Raw genomic sequence first — 25,279 nt, 5'->3', positions numbered from 1 at the left:
AGGGACAGATAGATTTGCTCAACAGAAAGATTACTTTTACTGCAATAGGGAAATTAAGAAAAAAGAAAAGGTAGATTTCAGATAGACTCTTAATAAGCCCATAAAAGCAATGGTGAGAACTGACAATAGTAGAGAAACGAATGTATATTAGGATTGCCAGGAGGTAGAATCAATAGTTACAGATAAGACAGGAGGTGTAAGATTGGAAAAGATAATGAAACCACCAAGATTTAAGACTTATGTGAAAAGATATTCATTGAGGAAGGAGACACTGAGAGAAGACTAGTTAGAGTTGAACAGCCTGAGTATGGTCTTGGCCATGTTAAATCTGAGGTATTTTTGACACTTCTAATAGAAGTATCAATTATGAAGTTACATAAATCACTGTGGACTCCAGACCTCAGATCTATATCTAGAAATATAAATTTGTAAATCTGATGTATGAATGGGGACAATGGAAGTAATGTATATAAATGGGATTGCCTAGGTGAAAGATCAAATGGGAAAAGTCTATAAAGACCAAGTCCAGAGGATTGCCAACATAAGCTTGAAAAAGAAATGAAAAAGAAGCTTATGTCATGTCATGAAAACTAAGGAAAAGAGTGCTTATGATGGAGAAAGCAGTCATCATTACCAAATGTTGTCAAGAAACCTAAACAGATGAGCACTAAATTGTATCCATTTGACTCAGCAATGCAAAACGTAAGAAGTGCTGTGTCCCTTGAATAATAGAGTGCTTAGCAATATGGGTACAAAAGAATCTTCCCAGACTTACTAGGAGATTGGGAAATAGAGACAAATCTTTAAAGAAAATTGTGGAAAAAGAGAGAGGAAGTAAAGGTAATAACTGGGATTCAGAAGTCGTAGGAGAGGAGGACAGACTTTTCTTTTTTTGTTGTTTTTATTTTAATGCAAAGGAGTTACAGAATCTTTTCGTAGGAAATTTAGTTGATAGGATGATGTTTAATACATAAAAGACAGGAGTTTAAATATCTGAAAGAGGGAATTGGTTGATAAGTTTACTAATGGTGGGTTGGTTTTTGGAAGGAAGACAGTTCTTTCATTGTAAATAGAGGTTAAATAGAATAGGCTGGGTGCAGGATATATGTTGAGTGGTAGAAGGTAGAAATAAGCCTGAATTTTAATCTGATATCTTTTATGTTCCTTATAAAATAGCAGTTAAGGTCATCTTTCAAGAGTTGAGAGGGGTGGTTACTGAGAAAATTAAAGATTTCATGACAGTAAAGATTTGAAATGTAGAAACTGGAAAAGTGAATTGACATATATGCATACATAGACAGGTAAATAATTAGATAAATAAGTGATAAGGAAGGAAGGGAGGGAGAGAAGGTGAAAAAAAAAGAAGAGGAAAAGAAAAGGAAGGAAGACAGTGAAGGAGGCAGGGAGGGAGGATAGGAATGATCATTTGTTTCTGATCATTTTTGGTAGTTTGGAGATATTCAAGAAGTTAACTTTTTTGAATCAGTGGTTCTTGGCTTTTTTTTTTCCTGCTCCAATAAAATTCTAATACAAGTAAGGACTATCACATACTCATGAAGCACAATTATCTGCTCAATATTGTGATTCTGTAGAATAGGACGAAGTACTTTCTTAGAAAGGTGTATACATATCTCAGGGATGAGAAAATGTGTGTATATGTGTTTATATTGTGTCTGTATATAAATGTATTTGTGCAGTTTGAAAAGCTTATCACATGATTCTGAAATGCCCTCCACAGGAATACTGGGAATTTCTCCTTGAAAACAGAGTAGCCAAGTGTTAAAATTGGACCAGAACCTAGGAAGTTAGTTCTCCGTAGAAATATGACAAGTAATTATTATATTTAATAAATCCATTAGCATATACAATATAATCAGTTTCCTTTTCCAAAGAGAAAACACACATTATTCCCTAAATATCTTTTCTCCATTATACAAATTCACTTCGTGATACTTACCTATTAGTAGAATTAGTATGTGACTATTCCAATTCATGATCATTTAAATGTTAACATTGAATTATTAGAAAAATATTGATGAAAGTTTACACATAGTCAGTCAACTTGTTGCCAGTAAGTTCTTCCATAGGTGAAATATTCTGATTGTGATTGAGTCATAAAATGCATTAGCTCAGTAGTCCATCAATTGCTGGATTACTGATCCATAGTACTGTAATGTCCTGAAAAACTAAAGGCAACTTCTGAAAGCCTAATTGAATCTTGGAGACATGTTTATTACCATTAGGATTAAGATAATATGAGTCCACTCACAGTAGTCACACTAAATATAGTTACATTCATTTCACAAATAGATAAACTGAAGTTTACAAAAGAGAGAACTGGAGAAATAAGGATCCAGGTTAGCTTTTCAACCTGAAAAGACCAAATTCCTAATATTTAGCTATAGAAAATAAATATATAAGGGGCACTTGGGTGGCTCAGTCATTTAAGCATCCGCCTCTTGATCTCAGCTCCAGTCTTGATCTCAGGGTGTGAGTTCAGGCTCCACCTTGGCCTCCATGCTGAGTATGACACCTACTTAAAAATAAATAAATAAATAAATAAATAAATAAATAAATAAATAAATAAATAAAAATGAGCCTGAAAGCAATAATAATTATTTCTCTGAAAGTTTATTTTCAAATATGTTATTAAGTATAATATCTCTCTGTTAATAATTATAAGCTCATGGTGTGTATACTAATATGGCCTTGTTGCAATATAAATACTACAATAAAAAAACCCACAAAATTTGAGACTCTGTTAAGATAAAACTTGTCCTAAAACCAGTTACCTTAACCACCTACCATATGCATCATTTGGAAAATGAAGGATTTTTGCAATGAGGTAAGTGGTTATGAGCTCTGATTTGGAGTAAGAAAAACCTAGCTTTAGTATTGACTTCTATACTTATAAACAATGAGAACTAAACAAGTCATGCAATTCTTGTAGTTTCTGTATGAAATCAAGGGGAAAACACATAATTCATGAATTATATTCATATTGTAAGGATTAAATAAGAAAATGTATTTAAATATTTAGTACTGGACTTAGCAACAAATATATATGGACTGATATGTATGTATAAACATATGCATATATGTGCATATATATGTACACACACAAACGCACATGATTCTTAAATATATGCAGAATATTTTTGAAGCCATTATTACTTCAGAGACTAGATTTATTTGAGCCAGTTTAGCATTCCGTTTGGTATGTTACTTCACATGTTTTTTTGTTTCTTTTTTGTTTTGTTTGTTTTATTTTGTTCTGTTTTGTTTGGTGTCCAAAAGCAATAAAACCAGTTTCTGTCTTCCTTCATAAAACAATAAGTAAGGAAGAAAAATAATAGCAAAAATGTTCAACACACAATTTACTATTATTTTTATTTGTCTGGAAGGAGCTTTCCACAGCTTTAATCACAGCCATGGATCATTATTTCAAACAAAATACATCCTCTGGTTATTTAAATATGTGTTCTCATATTATAGAATTTAAATATGTCATTTGTTCTGTGCTCTCCCTACAATTCTACTCTGTGCTTCAAATCAGTAAAATAGCATGCACTGCCATTTTTAATGCTATCACTGAGAATCTAGGGAGATACACATTGAAAAGAAGAGTTGTTACTCTGAGAAGAATTATGTCTCCTTAATTTTTCATTTTTTGTTAAGACATTTCTGAGATTTGTGCAATAAAATCATAGTAGAGACTTTTGGCAAATGACACTATAACAGTGCTATATGAAAGTTCTGACTGTAATGCATTTAGAAATCAATAATATAAATTTTGATGCAGAGAAATCTAAACCAAGAGTAAATGCTATGTTGAGGGTTTTTTTTTTAAATAAGTTATCCAATAATTTACATCTTAAGAACATAATAAAAATATCTTGGGAATATTTTCTCAGAAAGAATTCCTTAGAATATGTTTTGCCTTTGTTACTGTGTTAATGACGGCTTTGATAAAAAGGACTCAAGAAAAGAAGACAATTTCCTTCAGGTGTTATCTGTTTGAAATATTCTTCATTGATTTCACATGCACTGATAATATGAACAAGGTCATTTATCTGACTCTGGTGGGGCAAGATTTGCAGTAAGAAATGCAAAATTCATACAGAGTTCTCCTCTAAGAAATATCTGCAGTGTTTTTCCGTTTATATAAAAAGACTAAAGATGTTGCCTGAGGCATCTATTTTCGTTTCCTTCAGGCAAGTTGAAGCACCACAAATCAAATTGTTTTCCACATTGTTAATTTATTATTTTCTCTTTTCAATTTTTCAGAGAGCTGACATAGGGATTTCTGCTTTAACCATCACCCCAGATCGTGAGAATGTGGTGGACTTTACAACACGCTACATGGACTACTCAGTGGGAGTACTACTTCGAAGGGCTGAAAAGACAGTGGATATGTTTGCCTGTCTCGCACCATTTGATCTCTCTCTATGGGCTTGCATTGCTGGCACTGTTCTTCTGGTGGGTCTTCTGGTCTACCTCCTAAATTGGCTTAATCCCCCACGATTACAAATGGGATCAATGACATCTACTACTCTCTACAACTCCATGTGGTTTGTCTACGGATCCTTTGTACAGCAAGGTAAGGAGAATAAAAAAACATTTTGGTATGAAAAAAGGATATGTTTCAAATGCCATGAATCAGTTAAGAATGTTCAGTATCTGACATCAATAAGTGTTCTAAAGGGTCTTCACAGCAATGCTCAGAAAAGAACATTTCCAGATCTTTCCTAGAGGATCTCAAACACAGCAGGAGTCCTGCAAAAATGGTTCATTATCTTTTGATGTAGATTCAATTTCATCAACAAAGCCAGAAATGAATGTCAGAGATAAGGTTCACAAGAAACTCAAGATCAGATTCCGCTTCCTTCCCGCCTAATTTTTTTTTTTTCTTTCTCTGACATTCTGAGAAATTGCCTTATGAGGATGAAACAACTTACTACCAGACCAGATACTGTTTAATTATTTACATATGTAAGACACGTTAGGACTTGTTCTTTGTTCAGAGACATTGTTTAATGTATTAAAAATATTCATTGACAATGAAAAACTTTGATTAATTTAAGATTCTGATAAGAAATTTTGTTTTATTTTTCATCTTAATATATAATCTTTACCAGTGATTTAACTTACAATTTCATTGTAACAATGAAATGTAAAGAATGTCTTTGTTTTGTTATTCAATATTTAATTTACCCTACTCTTTAAAATTGTCAAGTTAATTCTTTGGCTCTTACCATTTTAGAATACAATAATAATTATTGAACTCCTTATTTGAGACTACAGCCATTGTACAGAATGAAATAATAATATACTTAGGGGATTGATAGTTTCTTACAAACCTGTCACATGTCACATGTATTGAAGAGGAGAAATATGTGTCACAATGGAGATACATGATACTTTAGCCTTAATATTTACAACTGTCAATAGCATCATATTTTTTATTCACACTTGCTATTAGATCTTCCATTAAATTTGAGTATTTGTTCTCAACTGCATACTCCTGATTGAGACCACTGGCCCAGAGAGGGCCGTGGACAGAGCCCTAAAGAAAGGAATGGGTAGATGGGCTTTCCGTGGTAACTGATAAGGAATGATGAGAAAGATCCAAGTACCGTGTATAGTATGCAGTGATATACATACAAAATAAAGAGAGTATTTAAATATGTAGGGTTTGGTTGACTATGTTAAATATTTCAAAAAATCAAGTAAAATTAAGACTTGAAAGATATTTGCTGGGTTTAGCAATAAACTTTGCTATAGGTAATATTCCAGTGACTGTAGCTACATAACAAGTTCCTCTACCAATTCTGTGGGTCAGAAGTTTAGACAAGACATTGGAAGGATTGCCGGAGTCCAGCTCCAGCAGGTCCAGGGGTTCCCGAAGGATGAATGGCATCGGCAAAAAAGTGAAAATAAAACAAAACAAAAATAAAAATGAAAAACTAAAATAAAAAGCTAAAATAAGAAACTAAAATAAAAATGGACACAAACAACAGCAGTGTGTTGAACTGGCTGATTTATTGCAGTAAACATGGCATTATATTTGCTAGTGATTTCCTTGTAACATACGTCATCTATGTTTTTCTAACATTACCCAATTCTAAAATTGTTCCTTTGTATAATCCCTCAATAAGGAATAACATGATTGTTTTGTCATAACGTTCCCTCCTGCCCTTTGCTTATTGATTAATTTCTTTTATTGTTTTTATTATGTATCTATGTTTATCTATAATTTATAAAGTATTTGCTTTGCTGTTTTCACGAAAGGCCATTTATCTCTCAACATCTCAAGTGGAACAGTTACAGGGACATGACCCTGAACCATTCGTGGTTTTAAAGAACAAAAGGGTTCGCCTGGGTCCGAGGTGCCAAGAAGGGGGCCAAGAGGGCCTTAGAAACCCACGCCTTATGCATTCTCAGAGAGACAATGCACCTAGGAACCAATGAACCATTCTGTAGCTTTAACCGACTAGGTTCAATCATCATCTGGAATGCCTCCTGGGGGACAGGTGGGCCGAGGGGTCAGAGTGACCTGTGTCCATAGATACACTCCTTAGTTACCGGAGTGGGGCTTTCGGATCCATATGTCTCTCCTTCATTGGCCGCCTTTGCTGGTAAATGCATGAGGCTATCCTTCCTGTAAGTAGAGGAGTCTCCATGGGGATGGCAAGGGCCAAACATAAGGCCGCACAATTTCTTGCGGAACCTTATTTTCTTCCCTAATGGCTCTTTTCCCAGGGGGCCTGCCGAGGGCAATTCCCCAACAGACAATACCCCAGGTAGTTTTAAGGCCAAATTACCTAAAAGCGGGAGGACAAGAAGCTTCACTGTCGGTGGACCGCCTTGCAGTCACCAATCCGTCCACAGCCAGGGCTTTGCCATTCAGGCTGGGTAGCTTGACTTCCAGCAAAGGATGGCTTGTCTTTACTCAGTGATGTCTGAGGACTCGACTAGACAACTTAAAGTCTGAAGATGAACTCATCTGTAGGCTTGTGCATTTCACTTTCATGTCTGGTGGCTGATGTTGACTGAGGGCTTGTAGCTTCAGTTTTCTTCTGTGGTCTCTCTTCATGGGATAGTTTGGTTTTTTTCACAGCATGATAGTTAATTTCTCCATAGAGAGCATTCCAAAAAGAGAAAAAAGAGTCAATAAAACAGACGAATATTACAATGCAGATTGGGGATCACAAACTTGTATGACAGTTTGAGTTCCTCTTGCAGGCAACGTACTGGTTGTGCCCATCGTATGGCTTTGTTACAAGATTTAAAATGGCTAAAAATTATGAAATTCTTAGATACAATAACTTCTATAAGGATCACATAATTATTTACCAAATAAATAAAAAACAAAAACTAATTAGATCCAGCTGTGGATAGTTAGGCACATGGAAAATGTATAACAAGGCAAATGATTTTAGATTATTGGAAAGATAATGATTAAAATGGTAGTTCTTATGGTACATGGAGCAATAAAAAATTAGAAATACCAATAATGAGAATGCAGTAAGAGTAGCCTGGAGAGTAATAGAGTAGTAGTAAGAGAGAATAGGGTTCTTGATGAGGCCAAAGACAAAAGTGGAAACATCAGTGTGAGAGAGGTTGAAGTTTTTATTTATGGATTCCTGAGGTTAAGAGTTGTTGAAAGACTTTAAAGCTGATCAAGGAACTGAGAGCCTAGAGCATTGGATGAGCCATCTGCAATTATGGTCTGCTTGGAGGAAAATGAGCCACGTGCCAAAGTTGTCCATAAATGAGGAGAGATAGGAGACATTGACAGATATGAGCACTGACTAAAAATAGAAGTTGGTATAGTTAGATGTAATTAACCTCTGTTTTCACCTCACTTCTTCCCAATCCATCCAATTTTCTGTACATGGTTTTAATAACCATCAATATCCAATTGACCACCACATCTGCATCGTCCATTCTTTTAGTTTTGTATATCCAGCTTCTCTGGATATAGCAGAAGCACCGTGAATTCCAACATGCCAAAAAATTGAATTTATTTTATACTTTAAAGCTTTGTAGTCTCTCATATTCTCTATTCAAGCTGATGCATTACTAACTACTCAGATAATCAGGTTAGAAACTTTGAAAATAGTTTTGATTTCTTCTTCCTTCTATCCCTTATATCCAACCATAATGAAGTCCTGTGAATTTTACCTTCTAAATATTTCTAGAAGTGGAAATCTTGTCTCACCTAAACAGAGAAGTCTACACTGCTCTCAAGATTAGGCCTAACTCATTTCTCAGGTCTTTATATTTCAGTTTGTCCCCTACAAATATATGCCCCACATACTTTATAGCTAGGTTTTTCTATCAGGGAGAGCTAACCACATAATTTCCATTCTTCAAATATTTCCTTTGGCTCCCCACTGCCCACAGTTTAAAAGCTATTTAGAACATGAACAATATTCCACCAGTAGGCTCCTGTCCGGTGCTCAATTCTCATCTCTTACCACTCATGCATCACATTTAATTCTCCAGTTACTCCAAACAGCTTTTGTCCCTTGAACACAAGATTGTGTCATGACTCTCTGCCATTGCTTCTGCTCTTTTCAGTTCCTGAAATGCCTTTATTACTAAGCTGCTTAATCTCTATTCCCACTCACTGCTTTCATGTGGCAAGTTGTTATGCATCCTCTAATTCTTGCTTTGCTTTCACTTCTTTTAGGAAATGTTTGGTGGGATTAAGGACCATCTTCTATGCTTCTGAAGATATATTTATCATAGCACTTATAAACTATGGTGTAATTGCCTTTCCCCTCCCCCCATTTGTCTCCATCTGAGTCCTTTGAGCACAAAACAGTGTCTTATTTATCTTTATCGTCCCTTTGCCTATAGTTCAGGGTCTTATATATATTAAGTGTTTGATAAATGCAAAGCGATCAACTAAATAAATAACTACATGCTAAATTGTTAACTAAATCAAGAATGGAGTTAACTGCAATATTGTGCTTATTAGATTATAATCTGTTCCCCAATGGTCTAAACTCCCTAAACCTAACAGGAAGTTACTCAGAATGTCTCTACTGATGTATTTTATTAAGTAGATAAGATACAGAACTTTTGAATAAGGTCCCCAATTCATTGAACTTTTCTTTTGAGGATGTTGATATGCTTTCTGAACTCTGTCTCTAGGTAGCCAAATTCTTGTAATTTTTGGAGCACATTAAAGAGAAAAAGATAAGTAAAATTACCCATATGGCTACCAGGCTTTTCTAGTTCTGTAAGCATGATACAGATATCAAAAGTTACAAATAGGTTAAGCACTTTTCCATCCTAACTGGGCCTTTAAATGAATTGTACAGCCTATAGGTTGATTGTGCATTTATACAAATTCTTAGTGATGGATAATGCTGAATTGCATATGATTAACTACTTCATCTTTGAAATGCTGCTATTCTTCCACTTCCTAACAATGAAAGGTGAATTCATTAAAAGATACAGAGAGCATCTTTACGTTTTGATTAAAAATAAATCAAGAAAATGCTCCTAAAGCCTATGAAAAAAGAATCAGTCAATGACAGTGTCCATGCACAGGCAATGTAGTTAAAATTAGGTATAATTTTCGATAAAAACATAGTCTTTTTAAGAAGTACAGCTGTTATTCAGAATTACAGTCTTTATTGAATCAGTAGTCAAGATTGAATAGGACTAAAAAGCATTTTTATGTATTATCACATAAATTTCTGAAAAAAGAATTTAGGGACCACTAAAAGAAAAATGTTAAATATATGTGAGTTGTTTACTAATTCTGACTTTTTAAAAAAATATGTAACTTCAAAGCATTCTGGAAAAACAGCTCAGGGAATCCAACTGTGCAAAAGCAGTATGGCCCATTATAGAGATAAACTTGGTACATCTGTTTGGCTGGAACATTAGAGCTTGTGAATTAGATAGTGAAATGCATGAATGAGAGACCAATTTTATGCAAGTTTTGTTGTCATTTTATATCTTCTTTTATTTCCGTGTCTATGTGCATCTCTCTGTAATCAAATACTTAAACAACTAGGGTTTGATTTTTGAAGATCCTTATGTTTAGTTTATGGGGAGTGACTCTCAATTTCATCTGGGCTGGAGCAAGGGGTGCTCTGTGACTTTTTCACACATGTGGTTGTATGTAGTTATGTTTCCTGTTTATTTGCAAAGGGAAATTTCAGAGTTTGCCTCAGATGGTTTTGTCTGATCTATGAAGTATGAATATTTATAGTCCTGCAAAATATTTGAAGCTATTCCATATGTTTATTTACCAACAAGCATATATTAAGTACCAACTATATGCCAGGGACAAAAGGAAAACAAGGAATGAACTACATTAACCGGTTTAATAACTATTTCTTGGGTATGCTGTGTATTGTGCCCAACCTAGATGCTTTGAGATCTAGGTCATAAATAAGAAAGACACAGTTCTTTCAGGAATGCTAGGAACCAGCAAAATTGGCCACAGCCAAATGGGACCAAAACAAAAACAAAAACAAAAACAAAAACAAAAAACACTTTTGATGAGAAGAGCAGACAGAATTATTGGAAAGAATAAAGAAGGAAAATTCCTTTGATAGCTTTCTTAAAGATCAAGTAGTTCCACAGATGCCAGTGATGAATAGAAAGGGGGCCTTTAGGAATAGTAGAAGATAGCTTGATGGCTCCTGCACAAGAGTTAACAGGAGAGGAAAACCACGGTCTTTGAGATCCCAGAACAATATTTTGAAGAAAATAGTTCTTTCCACTGCCAGGTGGATTGTAGTGTTACAGAGAATCACAACTTTCTCATTTCCATTAAAAGAAGAGTCAGACATTCTTCTCTATCAAATTAAGCAACTAAAGAGCTTGTTGATGAGAGAGCATCTCTTTAAAACTTTGCATAGAAGAATAACTCAAAAAAGACATCCATTTTAATAGTGTAGATGTCAAATATATGAAATTTATCAATGTCCTAGTCACAAAACCCCAAAGGATTCAAACCTTATAATGTGGTAGCTAAAGCTATTCCTTTGTAATGTTATCTGATATTTCACATTCAATTTGAATATAACAAAAATGATATTGGCTAGCTCTGTTGTTTACTGACCCTAATGAACACAGGGAAAATGAGAGTAATTCCCAGTGACAGGCTAACTGGGCTATAGAGACAAATTTCTTCTATGTTCTGTTCTTACAGATATTAACTCAAAAAAGCTCTCTGTAATTTTTATTTAGGTTCAAACAACATCTCTGTTGTTGCTAACTATGACTGACAGTCCTTAACGAAGGGAGCGCCAAGCATTCTGAGAGCTGTCACATCCACTTGAGAATTTCCCCATGCTGATTTAAAACATGACAAGGTGCTCATTTTCTTTCTTTTTATCACCAGAATTCACCACTAAAGGAAAAAAAAAGTTGAACTTTCACATTCTCAGATACTGTTCTAAGTCTATTTTTATGGGTGTGAGGAATTAGTAGTTTGTATGACTAGACAACAATGTGATGATGCTAAGATGGGAATCCATTGGTTTACATTTCCAATGAATGGACTCCTAAGCAATTATTCCATGAATTATGTGCATGTAATATGCCCCCAAATTTCATTTCTTAATATCAGCTCTTCATGATTTGAGCCAGAAAATCCCTTCTCATGCTAAACTGGGCTTTTGAAGAGTTGAAAGTAACCAAAGAATGAGGCACAAATCCTATCTCTACTTATAAAATGCTTATAAAAGAAGAACTGGTGTAAACAACATTTTCTTGACTACTTTGAACTATTTAAGAATGCAAACTATAATTCTGCTTCAGATTCTGTGTCTCCCTCTCTCTGTCCTTCCCTCGATTCACACTGTCTCTCTCTCTCTCTCTCTCTCAAAAAAAGGTAAACACTGGGGCGCCTGGGTGGCTCAGTCGGTTAGGCGGCCCACTTCGGCTCAGGTCATGATCTCGCGGTTCGTGAGTTTGAGCCCCACGTTGGGCTCTGTGCTGACAGCTCAGAGCCTGGAGCCTGTTTCGGATTGTGTCTCCCTCTCTCTGACCTTCCCCCGTTCATGCTCTGTCTCTCTCTTTCTCAAAAATAAATAAACGTTAAAAAAAATTAAAAAAAAAAAAAAGTAAACATTAAAAAAACATTAAAAAAAAAAGGGGGGGGTGCCTGGGTGGCTCAGTCAGGTAAGCATCCGACTTCGGCTCAGGTCATGATCTCACAGTTCCTGGGTTCTAGCCCCGTGTCAGACTCTGTGCTGACAGCTCAGAGCCTGGAGCGTACTTCAGATTCTGTGTCTCCCTCTCTCTGTCCCTCCTCCACTCACACTCTGTCTCTGTCTCTCTCTCTCACTCTCTCAAAAAAAAAAAAAATGAATATTTAAAAAAAATTAAAAAAAGAATGCAAACAATAATTAAAAGCATTGTTTTAGTATTTAACAAAACAAAGGAGTCATTTCCTGAGAGACCTTAAAACCAAAACCAAAAAACAAACAAACAAAAAACCTGAAGAGTGATTTTAAGATATTCTGAGTTGGTTTTTCTTCTCCAAAGTGCTATAAGAAAAAACGTATTTTTAAAAACCTGTATTTTTTTAAATTTTTATTTATTTTTGAGAGAGAGAGGGGGAGAGAGAGAGAGAGAGAGAGAGAGAGAGAGAGCATGAGTTGGGGAGGGGCAGAGAGAGACGAGGAGACACAGAATCTGAAGCAGGCTCCAGGCTCTGAGCTGTCAGCACAGAGCCCAACACAGGGCTGGAACTCATAGACTGCGAGATCATGACCTGAGCCCAAGTCACATGCTCAACCATTAAGCCACCCTAGTGCCCCCAAAATGTAAATTTTTTTAAAGTTTATTTATATTGAGAGAGAGAGAGGGCAGGAGGGGCAGAGAGAGGGAGAGAGAGAGAGAATCCCAAGCAAGCTCCACACTGTCAGTGCAGAGCCCCATGCAGGCTCAAACTCGGGAACCATGAAATCATGACCTGAGTGGAAACCAACAGTAGGATGCTTAACCGACTGAGCCACCCAGGTGCCCTAAAACTCTAAATTTAAGTGATGAAAAAGGAGGTGTTACAAGTCCTTTAAAATAGCATTGACATCATTGTAGCTCTCAGTATTTACAGTATCATATTACAATACCCTTCAGCTTAAGTCATAACAATAGGATCAGGGGCACTGTGTGGCTCAGTGGGTTAGGTGTCCAACTCTTGATTTCAGCTCAGGTCATGATCTCACAGTTCTGAGTTCAAGCCCTGTATCAGGATCCACACTGACAGCAAGGAGCCTGCTTAGGGTTTTCTCTCCCTCTATCTGCCCCTCCCCTGCTTATTCTCTCTCTCTCTCTCTCTCTCTCTCTCTGTCTCTCTCTCTCTCTCTCTCTCTCAAAATAAATAAGTAAAACTTCAAAACATTTTTTAATTAAAAAAAAAGAATAGGGTCCGACATCACCAAATATAAATGTATCCTAAAGGTGATTTAGGATTTATCAAACTTAAAATACTGGGATCAAAAGACTATGGGTGGTAATAGAGACCATCAGTTTAGAATACAAATTTGGAAATTCAATTTTTGTTTGACCTGAATCATATTTCCCATTCACCTATGGATATGTATTTAGAAGTTTAATAATGATGGTTATAAAAACATGGGAAATTGATCCCAGCTTTAAAAAACAGTATCAGCATATTTTGAAAATTAAGACTCTTAGAATTCAATCTAGCTCTAATATGCATACTTATAAGGAAGCTATCATCTCTGGTTTACATATTGATGAATAAAAAAGTCCTCTACTCTTGTTAAATACTCTCGAATGTGGCATAGCCTTTGCTTTAATTGTTCACAATTTTAAGGCAGAGAAATTGCAATGTGTAATATAAAGTATAAATTCACGTTACCTATGTCATCATATATAATAGCATCTCTTATTTGTAAGCTACATTTCTTGATGACAATTGTTCTTTTTTTATATTGAAATTTAACAAAAGACCAATGCATGATCCATATTTCCACACTATGGACCCGTAAAATTGCTCTTGGATTTGTGGCTGTGCCCAAAATTTATAGAGTCTCTTTATATTCACAACTCTGTCTCTTGGACTCTAAATTAGCAATCCATTTGGAACAGCCACACAGTTTGTCCTCTCTGCTTCAGTTCTTTTCTAGCTGTTAATATTTATGTCCATTGTTAAAGCTCTATGTTAGCATGTACTGAAAGTATTTCTTCTGCCTTTACTATTTTAAATTCTTTATTCTCTAGAAAATATCCATTTATATATTAAATAAGAATTATTTGTCTAATCAGAAGGATGAGTAGGACAGCATGGTGTGTGTCTTCACGAAGCTTTCAGTGTACAAAAGAAACAGACTAATAAACATAGCTCCGTCGTAGAATCATAATTATCATGTTGAGGAAAGCACAAGTCATCATGGGCTTGGGGTTGACAGATATGCTGCTGTTTGGCACACTGCAATTTAGTCAAATACATACCAAGTCATGACCTATCAAAATGAGGAACACAGACTATGAACCAATTTTTTGCATAGTGACAATGGAAGAAATGAATTGTCTAATTAACTGGCTTTATCTTTGCTCTCTGATCTATAGAATAAAGTGCTAGATTATTTAATTTTTTTTCTTTTAGCTGTAAAATTGTATGATTCCATAATATCAATATCTAATTAGAGAAATATTTTCTTATCTTTCTGTTTCCATGAGATACATTTCAGTTTTAAATCCTGTATCTACCACTTACTAGCTATATGACATTGGACAAGTTGCTTAACCTCTAGGTGCCTCGGTTCCCTGAATAATAATTGCCTACTTCATCAGGTGTTTGAAAACTTAATAGTTCATGGATATAAAACACTTAAAACTTTGTGAATGATATAAAATAGGCACTCACCGTTATAATTATAATTACCTCACCATTTTTTCAGGCCACAGCAAGAGATAGAATCAACCACACTGTTTAATGCTTTATACACTCACAGTTACCTCAGAAAATAAGGATTCTTTTAAAGAAGCATATTATAATTAGGCATATAGAAATATATTAGGAAAACTAATCTAGCTAATAAAAGTGCTTATAGTAAAAACCACATACTAACAAGTTCATAGTAACTTTGTCATTTGACCAGATATGAAAAATTAAAACATTTTTTTCCTGTGTAAGTACATCATCATCACATGTATTTGTGATAAATGGTAGCATAACAGGGCCAAAAACACAACAAATTAGTGCACCCAAATTGAATGGAATTACAAATTTTGATTCAGGATGCTTCCAGTTTGCATATTAACTCTTTTAAGAAGATTGTTTAATTGAGGGGAGCTAATCTAATAAGAACTATGTAAATATGTGTTTTGTATTTGGAATTATGTCCTGAAATCTGTAACTAAATTAGCACAAAATGGAGTATGAGCATCATATAGAAGGCTAATTTTCCAAAACTAATCAATGTTCACAAAGTGCCATTGATGGCAGTTTAGAACCATTTGGACCCATTCCAGAATTGAAATGATAATAATGATCATGATCATGATCATGATCATACTTCAATTTTTGTTTATTACATTCAAAATACCAGTATTGAAACCAATAATATTTAACAATTTTTATTGAGGTGTAATTGACATACATTATATTAGTTTCAAGTATACAACATAATGATTTGATAATTTGTATATATTGTGAAATGATCACCACAATAAGTCTAGTTAATATGTGCACATAGTTACCCAATTTTGATGAGATTAACTACAATCACCATGTTGTACATTACCTCCCCATGACTTACTTATTTTATAACTAGAAGTTTATACCTTTTGCCCTCTTTCAACCATTTGACCCACACTATCTCTGACAACCACCAATCTGTCCTTTGTATATGAATGCTCAGTTTTTTTTTTTTCATTTGTTTTGTTTAAAAAAATATTTTTAAATGTTTTTATTTATATTTGAGAGAGAGATACAGAGAGACAGAGCTTGAGCAGGGGAGGGGCAGAGAGACAGAGACAGAATCTGAAGTACACTCTGGGCTCCAAGCTGTCAGCACAGAGCCCCATGTGGGGCCTGAACCTGTGAGCAGTGGAATCATGACCTCAGCCGAAGTCAGATGCTTAACCAACTGGCTACCCAGGCACCTATCATTTGTTTTGTTTTTTCAGATTCCACATGCAGGTGAGACCATATGGTATTTGCCCTTCTCTGTTTGACTAATTTCACTTAGAATAATGTCCTCAAAGTCTATCCATGTTGTTGCAAATGGCAAGATTTCATTCTTCTCCATGGTGAATAATATTCCAGTGTATACAATGGAAAGAATGGAAAAAATATATATATTAAAACTTAAAAGACACACATATATTAATATATATGTATTTCTTCACCCATTCATCTGCCTTAATGGACACTAAGGTTGTTTTTGTATCTTAGCTATTGTAAATAATGCTGCAGTGAACATAGGGGTACATACATGTCTTCAAGTTAGTGTTTTCATTTTCTTTGGATAAATAACCAGAAGTGGAATTTCTGGATCACATGGTAGTTCTGTTTTGAATTTTTTGAGGAAAGTCCATACTGTTTTTCAGAGTGGCTGCACCAATTTACATTCCTCCCAACAGAGCTCAAGTGTTCCCTTTTCTCCACATCCTTGCCAATCCTTTCATCATCAACAAATCTTTTCATCATTTTGATAATAGCCATTCTAACAGGTGTGAGGTGATATCTCATTGTGTTTTTTAATTTTCATCCTGTGATGATTAGTGATATTGAGCATCTTTGCATGTGTCTTTTTGGAAAAATGTCTATTCAGATCCTTTGCCCATTTTTTAATCGCATTGTTTTTTTTTCTATTGAGTTGTATGAGTTTTTTATATATATTTTGGTATTAGTCCCTTATCAGATATATGATTTGCAGCTATTTTCTCCCAGTCAGTACATTCATTACCTTTTCATTTTGTTGATGCTTTCCTTTGCTGTGCAGAAGCCTTTTAATTTGATATAGTCTCACTTGTTTATTTTTGCTTTTGTTGCCTTTGTTTTGGTGTCAAATCCAAAAAATCATTGCCAAGAGCAATGTCAAGAAGTTTGCCATCTATGTTTTCTTCCAGGAGTTTTGTGGATTCGGGTCTCACATTCAAGTCTTTAATCCATTTTGATTTAATTTTTGTATATGGTGTAAGGTAATGGTCCAGTTTCATTCTTTTGCTATGTCAGTAACGATTTAATTGTTTAAGGTATTTATAAAACTAAAAGCAACTTTGTCTATTATACATAAATATAACCTATCTTAAATACTATGCTAAAATTTTGAATTCACTGATAGAATTCCTTTAAACTTAAGAGAATAGCTGAACTCTGGTTTCATTGTTAAATATAAGTAATGCTTATATTATAGATACTTTTGAAATACAATATGATGTATAGGAAAGTTATCAATAATATATGTAAGTATATGTTCCAATTTGTTTGTATTATTGCAGCACTGGTATACATAACACCAGATATAAGGTTAATTTTAAGATGAAAACAATTTCCAAGTAACTAGTGAAATTTGTGACTTTGAGAAAACTAAAGCACATAGTATTGTGAGTTAAATTTGTGAGTTAAAGCAAAGAATATGCCATTCCAGTATTCACAAGGTTGATTCTAAATTAACTGTCTATAGTATCATTTGATCAATATGAGCAATCTAAAAATAAATCATAGTATTGAAATTACTGAGAAGGAATAAAAGGTTTTTGGATGTCTTCCAAAATATTATTTTAATACAGTCTTTGCTGAGAAAAGTTACTAAGTTCCTAAAGCAATAATCATTCATTGCCTGAAATGGAATTTTTTGAAAAGTATATAGTTTAAGTGGAGGTGATCCTAATTTTTTTGGCTTTCAAATTTTGAAATAGTATGATTCACATAATTATCAGCAAAGTTGTGAAGAATTGTTGATGGTATTCGATTCTACCTGAGATCCTTCTAACATCATGATGGTCTCTTCTTTCTGAATGTAAAGTAATTTTGCTATGTCAGCAGGACCGTCTGCAAGCACCATATTTCTATACTATTGTTATACTATTCAAAGAGTAAGGCCACTTAGTCTTTAGTCCTCTGCCTTACATCACCACCCAAGGATAACTATAATCCTCTAGAAATGCATTGCCTGGAGTGTGGCACTGCTTAATAAATCACTTCATCTTATTTATCTTTCTCTTGACATATATCTAGCAGCAGGAACCATTATCCTGTGACAATGTTAAGTTCCATTGACATTTTCTCTTAATTAACCACACCACTGGCTACAAATTTAACATTGGGAATAAATTTCCTTTATTTAATGCTATCATGAACAAAGGAAGTGTTAAGTTTGTCATGCATTCATTGTCTTAACAGATATTGAAATATCTCTGTTACTTTTTCAGACCAGTTTATTCTGCTGAGAAAATCACAAACAGAATTTATATGTAGAATCATGTTGCATTGGGGCGCCTGGGAGGTTCAGTCAGTTAAGCGTCTGACTTTGGCTCAGGTCATAATCTCATGGTTTGTGAGTTCAAGCCCCACGTCAGGCTCTGTGCTGACAGCTCATAGCCTGGAGCCTGCTTTGGATTCTGCCTCCCTCTCTCTCTCTCTATCCTTCCCCGACCAGTGCTCTGTCTCTCTGTCTCTAAAAAAAAAAAAAAAAAAAAAAAAAAAGAAAAAGAATCATGTTGCATTACTTCTTTATTAGGCAACTGACCAATAAGACAAATGCACTTTTTCATTAAATATCTTGATGAATGTATGAGAGCTCTATTATATGTCTGAATTCCTCTGTGATTTCTATTTCTTCAGTCTACTGAGTGACTTTTATGTACATTTTTACAAATTGAAAGAAACATTTCAGATTAAATATGTCTTATGTATTTTAATCCTAAGTATTTTGGGTTCAAATTAAAAATCACTCATTTATTGGGGTACCTGGGTGGCTCAGTCAGTTGAGCATCCAACTCTTGATTTTGGCTCAGGTAATGATCCCACGGCCATGGGATCAAGCCCTGCATTGGACTCCATGCTGAGCATGGAGCATGCAGCATGCTTAAGATTCTCTATCTCTCCCTGTGCCTCTCTCCCCCACTCATCTTCTCTCTCTTTCTAAATAGATAAATAAATAAAAATCACTCATTTATTCAACATCATTTTTTTTTATTTTTTAATGTTTGTTTATTTTTTAGAGAGAGAGAGACAGAGACAGAGACAGAGTGTGAGTGGGGAAGGGGAAGAGAGAGAGGGAGACACACAATCTGAAGCAGGATCCAGGCTCTGAGCTGTCAGCACAGAGCCTGATGCGGGGCTCAAACTCATGAATGGTGACATCACGTTTAACCAACTGAGCCACCCAGACATCCCTATTCAACATTATTGAATATCTACAGTGTGACAGGCACTATTCAAGCTCCTAGAGATACTTTTCTGAGCAAAGCAAAGATTTAGGCTCTAATGGAGCTTTTATTCTAGTGAAAGAAGACAGATAACAAACAATAGGTGAAAGAAAGAAAGAAAGAAAGAAAGAAAGAAAGAAAGAAGAAAGAAAGAAAACCATATCTAGGTATCATATGTATATATATATATGGTGAGAGAGAGAATTTTTTCCCTATATCAAACCAAGCTTCTAATAATGGCTTTCATGCAGAGTAGGATTTAATAATTACCCTGTTCCTAAATCATCAGTAGTAAGCTTCTCTATAGAAAATTCTTCCTGTAAAGGAATATAATTGAAGGTCTTTATTACTATTATTTGCTTGAAATTTATATATGCTTCACCTTTATCCAAAAAGATCATAAAATCTGATAACATTCATAATAACACTGGGTTCTTTTGCTTCTCCCACAGAAAAATCATAGCATTTACTCCCAGTTTTCCTTGTCAATTCCAGTTCTTTGATTAAAAATTTCTTGATTTTTAAATTCACAGTCATTTGGCCAGCTGGAATATAAGATTAGATATACAGTAGCTTCACTGGAAATCTGTAAGCTCAGGATTGTCCCTCAGAAAACCTTCCTTTAAAAATACTGTGCAGTTCATCCTTTGACACTGTACTTAATCTCTAAACCATAGGAAAAACAATGTCAAATCTTGTCACCAATACCAGGAAATGGTACAACTATTGTTGTATAGGTCCCTCTATAGTGGTGGTAGAGAGTTGTATAGATTAGTGACACTTCTGAAGACTAAATATTTTAAAGTGAGTCTTTAATATTCAGCCCTCCAAATATAGAACATGGTTTAGGTTAAAGAGTGAAAATTAAAATGTTCACTCTGATGTTCATTGATTTTTTAATTTTTTCTTCTGAGCTAGTATTGACCCAATTGACATTCTACAAATGCTGACTTGAATTGGGTTAAGCAAGTTGGAAATTATATTTGATGACCTGAATAATTCATTAAAAAGGATAAGCATTAGAACTTGCTTTAGTAGCACAAACACATTTTTTATAATAATGTAAGATAATGAAGCTGGCCACATGCAATGTCCAGGATGGACACTTTTAGGTTGGAATGAATAACTTTTATGCTACTAAATTACACAGAATACATATCTAACTGATGAACCAAAAGAGAGTAATTTGGCTGAGAATAAGTCATTCCTGGCACTAAAAGGCAATTTAAAATGCATTTACACCCAGGAAAGCTTAGAAAATGAGCAGTAATTGCAGAGGTCAAACTTGTAAACTGGCTATACTTACTTGTTTCACTCCAAGACTTGAGTGCAATGACATTTAAACCACAAATCTGTGACTATCTGAGACTATCATTGATTTTATGTACCTTATCAACTGAGAATATTATAAATAATGACATGAGTACATATCCAAGGTATAGAAAATTCCACATACCAAACAAATACCATAATGATGAAATGTTATGAGTTTATAAACTTTATTACATATATATCCATACACACACACACACACACATACACACACATCCTTTAGAATACCTCTTCCTGATATGTTACTATAGTTTAATATACTTCATTACACTAATTGATAAAAATTGAAAACAAATATTGTGTAATGCAAAGGTGACAGAAAGTAACCCAACGTATATGATTTTCAAAAACAAGAATCAATAAGCTATATTGTTTGATTTTTTCTCACTGCTTTTAAATAGTAGCTAAATAGTCTTACAAAATAAGAAGCATTTTTGGGCACCTGGGTGGTTCAGTTGGTTAAGTGTCTGACTTTAGATTTCAGCTCAGGTCATGATCTCATGCTTTGTGATATGAAGTCCCACATCCAATTCTTCTGCTGAAAGCATGAGCCTACTTGAGGTTCTCTCTCTCTCTCCCTCCCTCTCTGCCCCTCCCTGACTCACGCACACACACACTCTCTCTCTCTCTCTCTCTCAAAATAAATGTTTTTAAAAAAAGAAAATAAGCATTTTCATTTAAAATTGCAGATTTTTATTTTTTTTCTTTTCCTTTATGACATTGTAAAATGCAGTTTCATTTTTTTAGTGATAAGACAAACCAGCAAATACAGTATATTAGATATGTGTTTTCTGTGTCTAATTTATTTTACAAGACTTTTGGAAATATAATTAAAATATTTGAAATCAGGGAATTCAAAGGAAGTGAAGAATGAGAAAAGCCAAGTAGAATAAAGTTATCTTTCCCTTTTAAAAAATATATATAAATTTAATTTTTAAATTGCAACATCTGGCATTAATGAAATAAAATGAAATGAATTTCATAGAAAAATATCTTTAAATGTTATTAAAACCTTTTCCCTCCTTTCTTTTGCTTCTGTACAGATGATATTTTGATAATCACTCTGAAAGTCAGAGTGGCTGTGCTGCCTCTTGTAGATAAGTTATAATGGAAAAAAAAAATGCCACTACCTCCAACTTTTAAGCTGTCTTCTCATAAGACAAGCATTTCCAACAGCTGAATTTTATAACACTTGTTTTTTCCTGTTTTTAATTTATTGTTGACTAAGCTACAAAAAACAAAGTTGGTGGTAGGAATCCTATAGCAGGTCTGAGAAGTTAGAAGACAGAGATGAAACTTTCAGGGACCCTCCCAGGCTGACCTTTAAGTGCTTTGATATGGCACTTTTGATCTACAGTTTGATGCATTATTGCTTATCAAGATGCTATAGCTGGAAAACTCCCCCTTCACACACACACACACACACACACACACACACACACACACACAAATGTGGAAATTTAAGCTTGAAATAATTTTCAGCACTGTTTTTCTTTTCAAGTGAAAACGATGTACTTTCTATTCTAAAATTCAGTCCTAAAATTTATGCATTGTCCTTTCTCCCCCTAAATTTAACATTTTATTCATGCTGATAGAAGTTAGAAGTTTATCAGCAAATGATCTGGAACAGTATAACTTAATCACAATGAAAGAGTTGTGTTAGATTATAAATTTATCAACAGCATTCCACCCAAATAGCTATATGACTGGTGCTATTTAGAGACAGTATGAAGGATGGCATAGAGATTAAGAGACTGTTGAAGTAGATCAGCTGACATGTTAGCCTACAGAACATTAGCTATCACCACCTTAACAACAAAATGGCAGCAAGAATAGAAAAGAGAGAATGAATTAGAAATACACATGACAAGATTTAGCACTGAGTATACTAAATGAGTGTCAGTATACAGAAAATATATTAATATATAGATATAAAGCAATGGTTTCATACTATATATAAAGTTTTTAACAATTAAATTAACAATGCATTCTGAATACCATTTACTCCTGTAGGTATTCTTATATAGCTTTATTTACTGTCTATATAAGAACCTATATTAAGTGTGTGTGTACATATTTTTTGGTTAAAGTTCCTATTCTTACTTGATTATTAAATGGTAAAAAATCATTCTGGTGCTTCAATATTTGTACACATCTTTGATTATTTTCTTGAGAAATTATCCTAGATATTCAACTTCTGAGTTAAATGATATGTATACATATACTTCTAAGACTTTTGATACTTTCAACTGCACATTGGACCATGTTCCATATTCACACATTTTCAACAATTAAAAGTGTGTAAATTTCAATCGAATTTTAAAGGATTTATTAAAAAACAATAGTAACTTAATATAATGTAAAATTCAGCTTTACATCACTATATTTAACTAGATATTCAGAAGACACTGAAACATATTCAGGCAGAGGCAACTGCTTGGACATAATGCATGGCAACATTACAATATTGAAAAAATGTTGACTAAATCATTTGGACACAAAAGCTTAGAGTCCATCATTTTGTTAAGAACACAGACAAAAGGCAGTCTGAAAGTTAGCCCAGCCATTTACATGTGCATTGCTGCTGTTTGTAAAGGTATAAAATTATACCATGTAATGCAGTGAGGCTATTCCAATAACTTAAAACACAGCTTTTATATACCTAACTATAAAGGAAGGCCATGTTCAAATAATAATTGAGGGGGGAAAAATCCAACAGCTCCATAAAGAAAAGAGAGACAAGGGCACCTAGGTGCCTCAGTAGGTTAAGTGTCCAACTTTGGCTCAGGTCATGATCTCCCCATTCATGGGTTCAAGCCCCGCAATGGGCTCTGTGCTGACAGCTCAGGTCCTGGATCCTGCTTCAGATTCTATGTCTCCCTCTCTCTGCCCCTCCCTCGCTCAGTCTCTGTCTCTGTCTCTCAAAAATAATAAATAAAAAGTTAAAAAAAAGAGAAGAGAGGCAAAAGAAATAAGTAGCTGATCAAAACTTACCTAAAGTAGCTCATCCAATCATTACAATTTTTTTTAAAAATTTCATTTGTAAAACAAAAGCACACACATAGAAAGCATCAAATAATCTTCAGGTTTTTACTTCCAGAACCACCAAAGATTGTTAGGCAGAGAAAAGCTCTAAAAGTTGTTATAAAGAGTTGTATTAAGCCACAAAGCCAGTGATTAGTTTGGCTTTCATAATTTGTCTGCAGTGTCAAATATTTTCTAAAGAATCTGCTGAAAAGTTCACTGTACAGTAGAGTTAGAATATGTTTGTACCATGAGCAACACAATAGAAGAAATGAAAAGGAAAGTTGCAGAAGATTGCACAAGAACTTAGTCACACGACTACAATTAATATTAATAACAGTCCCTTGGATAGTATCTTCACATAAAAGCTGGCTAGCATGTCTGGTTTTTGAATAGCAGCCTGCATTCTCCTGCAATTTCAGGAGTCTCTTGTGTATTGCCATATGTGCATAGAAGAAATTTCTAACTCTGTGAAACTTGGAAAAAGCAAAAAAAAAAAAAAATATATATATATATATATATTTTTTTTTTTTTTCTATTTTCAATAGGCGTATGCAGAAAATCAAGGTGAATGAATGTCTCCAGGGAAAGGGGAAACAAAAAAGTAACTCATCATTTTATTTGGTGTAAAACTTATACAGTGAAACTTTTGTCCCCAGCATATAACCTATTATGTCTAACATTAATTACAAAGTTACTTGCCAAAGTAATTTAAAGAAAAAAAATATAATAGCTATTTACAAATCCAATAATATGGGATTATAATTTTTAATGATTCAATAAAATGTTTATATGTCACTATTAAATAAAAAATGATGAATATGCCAGTTGAGTTATCCCAAGAATGAAGTTAAGGTGTATAGAATCACAGCTCACCTCCCAGAACATTCCAGGAGAAAAAAAAAAAAAAAAAAAAATATATATATATATATATATATATATCTTTACGTACTGATTTTCTCTATTATTTATTCATCATTTAAAATCTCTTGTTTTTGCAATATCACCTTCCTCTTGTCTTCTTTACATGTTACATCTCTCTAGATCACATATTAATGTTAATGGTTATGTTTTAAGTTCAATGCTTCTTACTGTCATCTAAGAAAGTATCTTGGTCTTAGTAAATTGTTTCTAATACAAAATAATGAGGATTTTTTTCTGAGTCCTATAGATATCTAAGCTATTATTCTGTTTATTTTAATTTTGTTTGGTTGAATTTATCCTAAATACTTGGCCTGTCAGTCCACAATAATCCTATTCATCTTTATCGCTGAGGAGAAAAGAGGGAGAAAATGAAGTAGCAATAATAAACCTGAAGCCTTAATGGAAGAAATATACTTGAGGGAGGAGACACCATGAAGCTTCCCAGATTCTCTGACATGTGTCACTCCCTGCCCAGTCTTTTCCCTTACCTATGAGCAAGAATCATCTGTCCCTCCTCCTCTCAGATCTTGACCTTGGCTGAAGAAACTCATGACTTTGTGGCAAGGTCACAGAAAATGCTTACAAATCATTGAACACAATGCCTGCATCA

At 34.2% G+C, this 25,279-nt stretch overlaps 1 protein-coding gene across 2 annotated transcripts in view; it reads left to right on the top strand.

Moving 5' to 3' along the window:
- Positions 1-25,279, top strand: part of GRID2 (glutamate ionotropic receptor delta type subunit 2) — a 1,444,174-nt gene that overhangs the window by 1,151,113 nt on the left and 267,782 nt on the right. For both annotated transcript variants that reach the window (XM_042935882.1, XM_042935881.1), the window contains one exon: positions 4,288-4,600. In XM_042935882.1, the coding sequence (XP_042791816.1) occupies positions 4,288-4,600 (313 nt within the window). The remainder of the gene's footprint in view (positions 1-4,287; positions 4,601-25,279) is intronic.

This window comes from Panthera leo, chromosome B1 (assembly GCF_018350215.1).
Source record: "Panthera leo isolate Ple1 chromosome B1, P.leo_Ple1_pat1.1, whole genome shotgun sequence".
In the NCBI taxonomy this organism is placed as follows: Eukaryota; Metazoa; Chordata; class Mammalia; order Carnivora; family Felidae; genus Panthera; species Panthera leo.
This window is presented reverse-complemented; position numbering and strand designations above follow the sequence as displayed.